This window comes from Ornithorhynchus anatinus, chromosome 1 (assembly GCF_004115215.2).
Source record: "Ornithorhynchus anatinus isolate Pmale09 chromosome 1, mOrnAna1.pri.v4, whole genome shotgun sequence".
Classification (NCBI taxonomy): domain Eukaryota; kingdom Metazoa; phylum Chordata; class Mammalia; order Monotremata; family Ornithorhynchidae; genus Ornithorhynchus; species Ornithorhynchus anatinus.
In genome coordinates, this window is record NC_041728.1 from 20,721,050 (window position 1) to 20,733,112 (window position 12,063).

General features: G+C 42.3%; 1 protein-coding gene across 6 annotated transcripts in view; it reads left to right on the top strand.

Moving 5' to 3' along the window:
• SSBP2 (single stranded DNA binding protein 2) overlaps positions 1 to 12,063 on the top strand; it is a 294,273-nt gene that overhangs the window by 231,273 nt on the left and 50,937 nt on the right. For all 6 annotated transcript variants that reach the window (XM_039911270.1, XM_007656432.4, XM_039911269.1 and 3 more), the window contains 2 exons: positions 9,148 to 9,214; positions 9,719 to 9,789. In XM_039911270.1, the coding sequence (XP_039767204.1) occupies positions 9,148 to 9,214; positions 9,719 to 9,789 (138 nt within the window). The remainder of the gene's footprint in view (positions 1 to 9,147; positions 9,215 to 9,718; positions 9,790 to 12,063) is intronic.

The window sequence follows — 12,063 nt, forward strand, 5'->3', positions numbered from 1 at the left end:
GCGCTTAGAACAGTGCTCGGCACATAGTAAGCGCTTAACAAATACCAACATAATTATTAATTGGGGGAAATTCTGTCCCAAGTCTGCCTTTAGCTGGCTAATATGGGCAAAGACTCTCATGCACTTTGCAATGTTCTGTACCCTTGCTTACCTACGTACATGTTACACCCTTTGCCTGTGGGACTACGACTGACAGGCGTAAGACAGATCTTGGTTCTGAAGCTTCTGGACCAAAGCTGAAAGGACTCTCCCTCATCGGCTGTATTGATCCGATTGACTGATTGATCACTGTAACTCAGTAAGACCAATTCTACTTTGCAATTGAGTCAGGTGCCAAGAAAGGACTATGGCATGAAATGTGTAACTCCAATCAGTCAATCATTCGTGTTTATTGAGCTCTTTCTATGCGCAGAGCACTGTACTAAGCACTTGGAAGAGTACAGTGTAGCAGAATTAACAGACATGTGCCCTGCCCAGAGAAGAGCAGTTCTGTGTCCTTTCTAACAATTCTGTCCCAAAGCTACCCAGGTTGTTTGTAGATAGGAAAATCTCATTCTTGTTTTAGAGAATGGGGAAAATTTTCACAACAACTTGATGAAAAGTTTATAAATTTATGAAAAATCAAAGCCATACATTGCTTCTCAGATTTTCCAATGAATGGTGTATGACCTGTTATTGTAAGAGATTTTTTTCTTTTCCAAATCCTTCCAAACAATATGTTTTAGAACAGTGCTCAGCACATAGTAGGTGTTTAACACATACCAACATTAATTTTGTAGTGTATTTGCAAGTAAGTGAAATTGAGTCATTGGTTCTGCATTGTGACGGAATCTCACCTGTTAACATTAATTATTAAACATTAAACAGTACAGATTGCATATGAGTAAAACTAATACTTAACTGGTCAGTGGTTAACCCATTTATAGGCCATCTTTCTGAACAGAGGACCGATGAGCCAGAAAAATAAGCAAGTTGTTGAGGTTGGAGTCCCAAAAGGCAACACTCTTTTCCATTGAACCCACCATTTTGGGACGTTTTTCTTCCCTGAGGATTTTAAAACATTTTTTCAAAAACTCTGTCAACACCAGATGAGTTGAAAGTGGTGATGATTGCTCAAATGTCTTTGCATATTTTCAGTTGTATCCTGCATTTTATTTCATAGCATGTGATGAATTGTTGACACCTTTAATTGTTGTGCCACATCATCCCCCAAAGATAGCTCTGCAATGGTCCCAAATTGAATTTTTGAATGTAAACTTAATTGTTCAGGGAATAAGAACGTGGTTGTTTTGTATTTTTTGTAGCATGAAGAACTGCTTTAGGAACATGGCCCAGAAGAGGCTTTTTTTCTTAATTGTCAGATAATAATAATAATAATAATGGAATTTGTTAAGCATTTACTATGTGCAAGCACATATCTTTCTGAGATAGGAAAAAGCAGACAAAGTAAACGCTTGGTGAAGAAAGCTGGAGAAACATAATCTATTAGCAGAAGTGAACATGGTGAACTGGATTTTCCCTTCCTAAACCCACCCTCGCCACCAAACTCAATCCCTTACTGCCCTCTGTCATTCTCTCACTAGCACCCTTCAGCTTTGGGTCATCACCATTGGAGGCTTCCTTTATCCCTGCAGTCATGCAACAGAGCAGTAATAATATTTATGGTATTTGTTAAGTACTTGCGATGTGTCAAACATCGTTCTAAGTACTGGGGTAGATACAAGTTAATCACATCAGATACAGTCCCTTTCCCACATGGGGCACACAGTCTAAAGTATTTCATCCCCATTTTACAGTTGAAGATACTTAGGCATAGATAATTTAAGTGACTTGCCCAAGGTAACACATTAGGTAAGTGCAGAGCCATGATTAGAACCCAGGTCCTCTGACTATGGCCCGGGCGCTTTTTTTTTTTTGGTATTTGTTAAGAACTTACTATGTGCTGAACACTGTTATAAGCATTGGGGTAGATACAGGGTAATCAGATTGTCCCATGTGGGGCTCACATTTTTTAATCCCCATTTTTACAGATGAGGGAACTGAGGCATAGAGAAATTAAGTGACTTGCCCAAGGTCGCACAGCAGACAAGTGGCAGACCCGGGATTAGAACCCACAATCTCTGACTCCCAAGCCCGGGCTCTTCCCCTAAGCCATGCCGCTCCCAATATTGACAGAAAACCAGGCACCAGGCTGGCTTTGGCCATGTGATATACTCGACTCTAACTGCTATATCTCTGCCCCTTCTTCTGCTAATGAACAGTATTTCTTCTTCCTCACCAACTCTCATGTCCATCGCTCCCGCCATTTATTCTAGATCGTTAACTCCCTCCGGAGGCCATCAGTTCTCCTGCTTCTCCCCAACCTTTGCCCCAGATGACTGTACCTGCTACTAATTGACAGAATTGAAACCATCAGGGTTGAGGTCCCAAAATTATCTCCTTCACATCCCCAAATCACTCCAGCTGTCTCATTTTTCTCAGCCATCTCTGGGAAATGGCGTGACCTGTTGGAAAGAACACACACCTGGGAGTCAGATGACCTTTGCTACTTACCTGCTGTGTGACCTTGGGCAAGTCACTTAACTTATCTGTGCCTCGGTTTCCTTATCTGTAAAATATGTGCTCTCCCTCCCACTTAGACTGTGAGCCCCATGAGGAACAGAAACTATGGTCCAACCTGATTATGTTATATCTGCCCCAGTAATGCAGTCCTTGGGCCTAGGAAGTACATAACAAATACCACAATTATTATTAATATTAAGACATGCACCTGTTTTCACAGTCTACACCTTCTACTTACTTGATCCCTTCCACCTGTTGAAATTATCGGAACCACTCTCCATCCCTCCCTGACCTCCATCTTCAACTGCTCACTCTCTGATGGCTTTTTCCTCCCTCCCTTCCAATCAGACCTCAGTTTCCCTCTTCTTAAAAAGCTCTTATCTGGTTACCACTTCACTCTCCAGCTGTCAGTCCAGCTCCCTCCTTTCATTCCTATCCAAACTCTCCAAACTGATTGCCTACAGCCTGTCTCCATTTCCTCTCCTCCAAATCCTTTCTTGATTCTCTACATTCTGGTTTTTCTCCCCTTGAGCAGGGGAGAGAATGGAGGTAGGGAGGTCAGTGAGGAGGTCATTGCAGTATTCAAGGCGGCATATGTATGACAAGTGCTTGGCTCAGTGCAGTAGCAAGGTTGCATGGAGAGGAAGAGGTGGATTCTAGAGGTGTTATAAAGGTAGATCTAATGGGATTTGGTGACAGACTGAATATGTGGCTTGAATAAGAGAATGAGTTGAGGAAAGGCCAGCATTACAGATATGTGAGACAGAGATGGATTGGTGAGGTGCAATCTCGATCAATCAGTGGTATTTATTGAGTGATTACTGCATGCAAAGCCCTCACTTACCCATTTGGTCAATCGGTCAAAGGTATTTATTTATTGAATGCTTACTGTTTGCAGAGCACTACTAAGTCCTGGAGAGATTACAGTAAAACAGTTTTGGCAGATACGTTTCCTACCCAGAATGAGCTTCCAGTCCAGAGGACCCACATTAAAACTCTTTATAGGCAGTCTTCGCCTCTGTTGGAAGACCAGCTAGAACTTAGAAAGTCAACGGGACCTGAAGTCCCTGACCTTCCAAATATGCATTTCTCCCACTCTGCTACAGAACGTTGGTGGTGAAAGGTTGTCGGTTGGGATGCCCTGAACCCTGGAGGATGATGTATAAAAAGCCGGGCCAAGTCTAACCGCACTTTCTATCCACTCATTCTTCCCCCTACGGAGACTAAAGGAGTAATTGCTTGCTCTTTATCTCTACCGACAAATGTTTTCTCCAAAGCCATTCTGTACCTGCCTGCAAATTATCTGACCCAACCCATTACTTTGCCCTGATATCCACTGGTCAGATCAGGAAAGCTGCGGGTTTGGGCAGGGGTGCCTGCCAACTTTTCACTGAATGTGGGGGTGACCTTGGAGAGGAGTGTCAGTGGCAGGCATTGGGGACAGAGTGTTGAGGTGGTGAAGCTTTGGATAACAGGGAAGGAAAGGAGAAGGAAGGGAAATGAGTGAGGAGGATGCAAGAGGAAGGAAAAGAGAAAGAGAGGAAAAGCACACAGCGGTGCCGTCTCTGAAACAGGGTGGCCTAGTGGAAAGAGCCTGGATCTGGGCGTCAGAGGACGTGAGATCTAATCCTGACTTTGCCACAGATCTGCTGTGTAACCTTGGGGAAGTCAGCTCACTTCTCTGTGCCTGTTACCTCATCTTTAAATGGGGATTAAATCCTCCTCCCTCCTACTTAGACTGTGGACAAGGAACCGTGTCCAACCTGAGGAATTTGTTTCGACCTCAGCGCTTAGAATGGTGGTTAGCATATAGTAAGTACCATAATTATTAATCATTATCATTATTGCCACTGTCACTATTCTAGTCTGCACCAGGACTGGGTAGGAGCAGTTGCTCTGGTCCCCAATCCTGAAGCCCTGTGAGCAGGAGCCATCTACCTGCCTCACTCCCAGTTGAGCCACCCTGGATGGGATCCACCAGGGTTGGGGCTCTGGAAACTCTGCAGTGCCCACACCCCAGGGAGCCCAACTGACACTGGGTGACTTTGGATCCAGGGCCCACTGGCCTTGGCACAGCAACAGAGCCAGGTTGTTTGGGTGGTGGCACTAACCATGGCCAGTGGATCCCGACTAAAAAGTGGTATAGTGACCGTGCGGCCCCCTTTCCCGAGGGCAAAGGGCCAGAAAAGTTGCCCGATTTTGTTAATGGACTAAGTATATACGAGACAGTCTCCCAGTATAACTCCCGTATACCCATGCAGTCTCAGACACAGAGTCATCTTCAAACAGGAAGCCAAGCTACCCAGGCAGGTTTGCTGTGTTGCGGTAGTTTTTTGCTTGAAAAATCGCACATGATGGAGAAGTCACATGATTCAATCATATTTATTGATCGTTCACTGTGTGCTCTGCACTAATCTTGTGAGAGTACTAAGTATAACTTAGAACTTATATGCACTAAGTTCTTGGAACAGTAAACGGACACATTCCTTGCCCACAACGAACTTACAGTCTAGAGGTACATTATGTACTCGCACCTTGACTGGCAGCGTGTGCGTACACACAGCCTGGGCTCCCTACACTCAGTCTCCTCGTGCTGATTTGCAGACAAGTTAGGATCAAGCATGTGGAGGGAAGTGCATTCCTAACTCGTCAAAAATGTTTTGTCAACTGTGTGAACATAGCAGGACTTTGTGTGTGTATGAGTGTGAGAGAGAGAAAGAGAGAGTGTGTATTTGTGTGTGTGCAAATCACTGCTTCTCTTCCAGGAAACTCTTCCTATATCACACCCCTTTAGTGCCCTTGGGGAATTGAAAACACTGAAGAGAGTTTAGCCATTATAGCAGCAGCAGCAGCAATTTTTATACCTACTGAGCTGCTTTTTACCAGGTTCCCTGGCGAGACAAGAACTCTGGGGAGCATAGCAGTAGCTAAAGCAGGTTAGAATATAAATTCAGAGTTCATGCTTCTTCAAGGAGCATTAAAGCATGCAGCTCAGCTGACTTGAGAGAAAAGCTCTGGGTTGTCTGCTGAGCCTAGAACAGCAGGAGCTGTTTTTCTTCTCACCTGTTCTAGCTGCTGCCATTCCAGTAATTATTCCTTTTTATTGGTGAGGAAGGATGGGGAAAAGGTCTCGTATTGGGGGGCGGTCACTTCAGGTGAAACCAAAATCATGATAACCCCAAAGTTTCTAATAAAAAAGCTAAACTTTGCTTTAATAAATTGTTCTAAGCTAGCCAAAGATTGTTTTAATTGTATTCGTTAAGCACTTACTATGTGACAGGCACTGTACTAAGCACTGGGGTAGATACAAGCTAATCAGGTTGGACACAGTCCATGTCCCACATGGGGCTCACTGTCATAATCCCCATTTTAAAGATAAGGTTATCGAAGCCCAGAGAAGTAAGGTGACTTGCCCAATGTCAAAGAGCAGGCAAGTGGAGGAGCTGGGATTAGAACCCACGTCCTTCTGACTCCCAGGCCCATGCTCTTTCCACTAAGCTACACCTGTGAGTCCGTCATTGGGCAGAGATGGTCTCTATCTGTTGCCGAATTATACATTCCAAGCGCTTAATAAAGTGCTCTGCACATAGTAAGCGCTCAGTAAATACTATTGAATGAATAGTAACTTTCCAGGCCACGGTTCTGAGCGCCACAGCTTGCCAAGGATTCCCCACTTGTATCTATGCTGGCTTCAAGTAAGATAGAAGTTGCCACAAAGAGAGGCTACTGGTTTGGGGTCAGGCTAGCCCCAGTCCATTGGGTCGTTTTGGGTTTACCCTTATTTCAAGAGTAATAGGAATATTAGTTTCAAGTCATTGACTTTGGTTTGGTCGAAATAATAATTGAATGTTAAATGAAAAAGTGCTCCGTAAAGTATATTTTTGTGGCTCAGTGGAATGAGCCTGGGCTTGGGAGTCAGAGGTCATGGGTTCGAATCCTGGATCTGCCACTTGTCAGCTGTGTGACTGTGGGCAAGTCACTTCACTTCTCTGTGCCTCAGTTACCTCATCTGTAAAATGGGGATTAGGACTGTGAGCCTCACGTGGGACAACCTGATGACCCTGTATCTACCCCAGCGCTTAGAACAGTGCTCTGCACATAGTAAGCGCTTAACAAATACCAACATTATTATTATTATTACATAAAATTAATTAGTCCATTCCCAAAATCAGAAAAAGATTAATTTCTCCCCTCCCCTTCAAAAATCATAAAAACCACAATAAATTTACGTGATCAAATAGTACTACAAATATGTACCCATATGAAATGGCTTTGAATTTCATTCACAGTTACCATCTAGATTGTAAACTCCTTTCAAGCAGGGAACATGTGTACCAGCTCTGTTGTATTGTACTCTCTCAAACACTTAGTACGGTGCTCTGCACTCTCTGAGTGCTCAATAAATGGCATTGATTGATATATAAAAAAGTTCTAATTTCCTGTTGCTATCTTTTGCATCCAATTTAGTAAAAAGCTACCCTGTATTAATAGATCTGCTATTTGCTTTGCTCAGTAGGTGTTACTGTTAGATTAAAATGGGCTTTAATTTTTATTGACTATCTAGAGAATCAGTGTGGTTTAGTGGAAAGAGCACAGGCTTGGGAGTCAGAGGTCGTGGGTTCTAATCCCAGCTCCACCACTTATCAGCTGTGTGACTGTGGGCAAGTCACTTAACTTCTCTATGCCTCGGTTACCTCATCTGTAAAATGGGGATTAAAACTTCAAACCCCACGTGGGGCAACCTGATTACCTTATATCTTCCCCAGTGCTTAGAACAGTGCTTGGCAGGTAGTAAGCACTTAACAAATACCATCATATTTAATAGAAAGAGCACAGACCTGAGAATCAGAAGGACCTGGGTTCTAATAATAATAATAATGTTGGTATTTGTTAAGCGCTTACCATGTGCCGAGCACTGTTCTAAGCGCTGGGGTAGACACAGGGGAATCAGGTTGTCCCATGTGGGGCTCACAGTCTTCATCCCCATTTTACAGATGAGGGAACTGAGGCACAGAGAAGTTAAGTGACTTGCCCACAGTCACACAGCCGACAAGTGGCAGAGCTGGGATTCGAACTCATGAGCCCTGACTCCAAAGCCCATGCTCTTTCCACTGAGCCACAAATACTGGCTCTGATGCTTGTTATATGTGATCTTGGGCAAGTTACTTAACTGCTCTGGACCTCAGTTACTTCATTTGTAAACGGGGGATTAAGACTGTGAACCCCATGTGAAACGTGGACTATGTCCAAACGGATTAATTTGTATCTACCCTAGTTCTTAGTACAGTGCGTGGCACACAGTACGTGCTTAACAAATACCAAATTTTTTTAAATGTGTCAAAGGGACGGGAAGTACTTAAACCAAGGTTCCACTTTGCAGTGTTTTCTCCAAGTGAGAAGTGATATACCAACATTGAACTTCCAAGGCATTATTGACTAAGAGCACTAAAATAAGAACTGAAGTAAGAGCATTATAATTGGAGATGACTGTATTAAACTAGTTTGTTGTTGTGCCCCAGGAGATCCCAGCCACCCTACATACAGACAGCTACATATAGCTACCTCTACTCCATCCTAATACTCCTCAACCTCTCAGCTGCTTTTGACACTGTAGACCATGAAAATGCCATGATTGATTGATTGATTGATCACCTTTTTTCCCTTGTTCATCTCACTCCTCCTCCTTCCTTTCCCAGCACATCTCCCTTTTCTCCATCCTGGAGAACAACAAAAAAAGCTTCTGGCCCGTCTGGCTGTTAGAAGACAATGTTAGGGAAATATGTCTGTGATTTTACACATGTACTCAAGGACCCATTTCTGGTGGTCTACTCCTAAATATATCCCTCCGTGAAGTCATCCCCAAATGGGACATCATGGTTAAGTGCTCCAGGGTTGAAAGAGTTTCTTGACAATCCAAGAAAAAATTTGTCCATGGATTCATTTTAACTCTGCCCCTACTGTGACTTGAATGGACAAAGTGTTCTCTGGAATTAAAGTATGCACACAAAAGCTTCACCCAGCATTGAGTGAACTCCTGCTGCCTAGAAATAATGAGAATACTTCACTTAGTTTATTTCATTATGGCCTGAGAATATTTTATTTACCTTAGATTCTGGTGGGATAAGAAAATGAATAAATAAGCAAACACACAAATAATAAATTTAGGCTATATTCTTTCAAAATAAATCTTTATAAGAGAACAAGAGAACCTATGCCTTTGTATCTGTACCCTTTAAGCACTTGATATTCACCCCACCCTCAGCCCTGTAGCACTAATGTTCCTCTCCTTGCACTCTGCCACAGCACTTATGTTCCTATCCTTACACTTTTCTATTTTTCTTATCTGTAATTCATTTTACTGTCTCCTCGTCTACACTGTCTGCTCCTTGTGGGCAGGTATCCTGTCTGCCAACTCTATTGTATTGTACTCTTCGAAGTGCTTATTACAGTGCTCTGCATGTCTTAAGCACACTCCATAAATGTCTTTGATTGGTTCTTATACTTGAAGAAAAGGAGCATTGTAATATTAAGATGGAAAGCCTTTAGAACCAAATAAAGCCCCCATTTACTTGTGGTTTCTTTTAGGCACTTGGGGGTGTCCCAGGAAGTCAACCATTATTGCCCAGTGGAATGGATCCAACCCGGCAACAAGGTGAAGTCTATAAAATATTATATGTTGAAATTGGTATTCAAAGCACCCATTGAAATAACTCATTTTTTCCAGAAAAGTTTTGTAAACCAAGTCCCATTATGGCTGTGCAGATCATTTGCTGCACTGTTTATATTTACAACCCACACTTGATTTTCTGTGGTAATGGGGAATAGGAATAGATTGGTTAATTGAAATTTCCAAACGCTCATTTTCGCTAATAGCTTCAGTTTCCACCCTCATCAAACCTTTTCATCAGAGCTTGCTGCAAGTAACGAAGTTCTCCGAATTGAGCATCGGTCCTTCCAACCCATGTTTACTCTTTCCAGTGAAGGTGCTAACAAGCCATGAAATGGCTAAAATGTGGGCTGGCTGAGGAAGGAGAAGAAGCCAGGGCCTTGAATGGTTTCAAATGAGAATGATGGACCCCGATTATTTAAAAGTTGGCTGATTTGCATTGGCATATACACTCACCCTGAATTGTTCATGTTTTCATGCTTTTTCCAGGGCATCCAAATATGGGTGGGCCAATGCAGAGAATGACCCCTCCGAGAGGAATGGTTCCCTTAGGACCGCAGGTATGTTGCAAGCATTAGTATTTGGTTATGTGCAGGAGTTATGGCCAGATATCTCCAATATCTCACTGGAATGCACTGCTTTTCTCCTTCCATGTCAAACCAAATTCTTTATTTTCCTTTTCCTTATGCCACCTTAACAGTAGTGGGTGTTGTTTTTTTTCCCATGCCACTCTGTAGTGTGATATTCTTCCCTAGTTTGTGCTCTTCTTGTGAGTACACTGCCTTGGGCTTTTCAGAAGAAAAACACTATGAACATCGAATAGGTAATCAATCAAAACAGTATTTAGCAGCCTATCCTTACTGGAAAGGAGTTTACAGCTCTGCTTTTTTGCTTTGGTTTAGCAGACTTTGACTCCAAAAATTCATTTAAGGTTTAAGATGAAAGGAAATCTCAACAGTGAGAGATTCAAAGCAAATAGTGGTAAAGGATACCCATAAATTTATCAGATTTTGGATAACAATATATGCAATTATAATAAAATTCTGTGACTGAACAAATAGTATTCATTGTATGCCAGGTTCAAGTTATAATAAATAGTATATAATAATGTTGGTATTTGTTAAGCACTTACTATGTGCAGAGCACTGTTCTAAGCGCTGGGGTAGAAACAGGTTGTCCCACGTGAGGCTCACAGTTAATCCCCATTTTACAGATGAGGTAATTGAGGCACAGAGAAGTGAAGTGACTTGCCCACAGTCACACAGCTGACAAATGGCAGAGCTGTGATTCAAACCCATGACCTCTGACTCCCAAGCCCGGGCTCTTTCCACTGAGTCACGCTGCTTTGCTGCTTCTCTGCTTCTTCTTATATTATACTCAAATATAATATTCAAATGCATACCTAAATACAAGCCATGGCTTTGAAAATTAAGGCTCATATTTACATTAACGTTTTTCCTGTGGAGTCTTGTAAGGATTTTTATTCCCCAAGGATCTCTTGACCAGAGAATCGAAGTCCCCTTATACGGTAGATCGTATGCCCCATAAGCTGTTCTTTGGAAATAAACTTTGAATTTCCTTCCAGTTTATTCTACTACTTAGCTCTATCAGGTTTCAATAATCTCCTCCTCCACCTTATTTTGCTAGAAGCCCGATACAGTTATTCACGAAGACTGAGTCTTTCTCTAGCAGATAGCAGTGGTTGAAGATTTTTCCCTCTGAATGCTGGTCACTTTATATGAAGCCTATGGACATTTTCCTTTGAAGAATGGTCAGAGGTGGAAATTAATTTTCTGGTGGTGACTTTTTATTCATCTTTCCATACCCCTGCTACTACCAATTTTAGCTTGGTTCTCTCTCCTGCCCATATTTATCAATCATCTGGGTCTGCCTGTCTCCCCATTAGATTGTATACCTCTTGAGGACAAGGAACCATCTCTTTTATCTCTGTTGTGCTCTTCTAAGTAATTAGCATATGTACCTTCTACACATAGAAGGTGCTCATTAAGAAGCAGCAAGGCCTAGTGGATAGAGTACAGACCTGAGAATAAGAAGGACCTGGCTTCTAATCCCAGCTCAGCCACCTGTCTGCTGTGTCGCCTTTGGCAAGTCACTTAACTTCTCTGTGTCTCGGTTACCTCATCTGTAAAGTAGAGGTTAATACTGTGATCCCCATGTGGTACATGAACCGTGTCCAACCTGATTAGTTTGTATCTACCCCAGCCCTTAGAACAGTGCCAGGTACGTAGTAAATTCTTAACAAATATCATAAAAAATAAATATATACTATTGTGGATAATGATGGTGATGGTCACCATCAACATCTGGTCTTTACTGAGTGCACTCCAGGGTAGGATGGTAATGTAGATGTTCTCCTCAAGAAGAAGCTGTTGATCTCCATTCCATAAAACTAGCTTTGAAAGCCACCTTGTAAGGCCAGCTTTTTTTCCTCACGGCTCCTAACAAGATATGATTCCTTACTCTCACGTTTTATCATTGGCATTAGTTGAGGTTGAATTTAAGGTAGTGGAAAGGAAGTGAAGACATCCACATTCTAAAAATGGAGGTGAACTGCATCTCCCAGAGGCAATCGATTTCTTGCAGCCTCTGTTAAAGTCTTAGGTATCCATTGTTTTAAGAAGTGACAAAGTTTAACAATGGCTATTTTTAGTGATAATTTTTACTTCAATATCATCTTCAGTCTGTTGAATTATGCAGATTCCAATTGACCCAATGTGGGGGGTGGGGTGGGAATCTTTAGAAAAAAAGGGAATTCTTCCATTTTGGAGCAAAGAACCAGGACTTTTTTCAGTAGAAAAGAAAATGACACACCT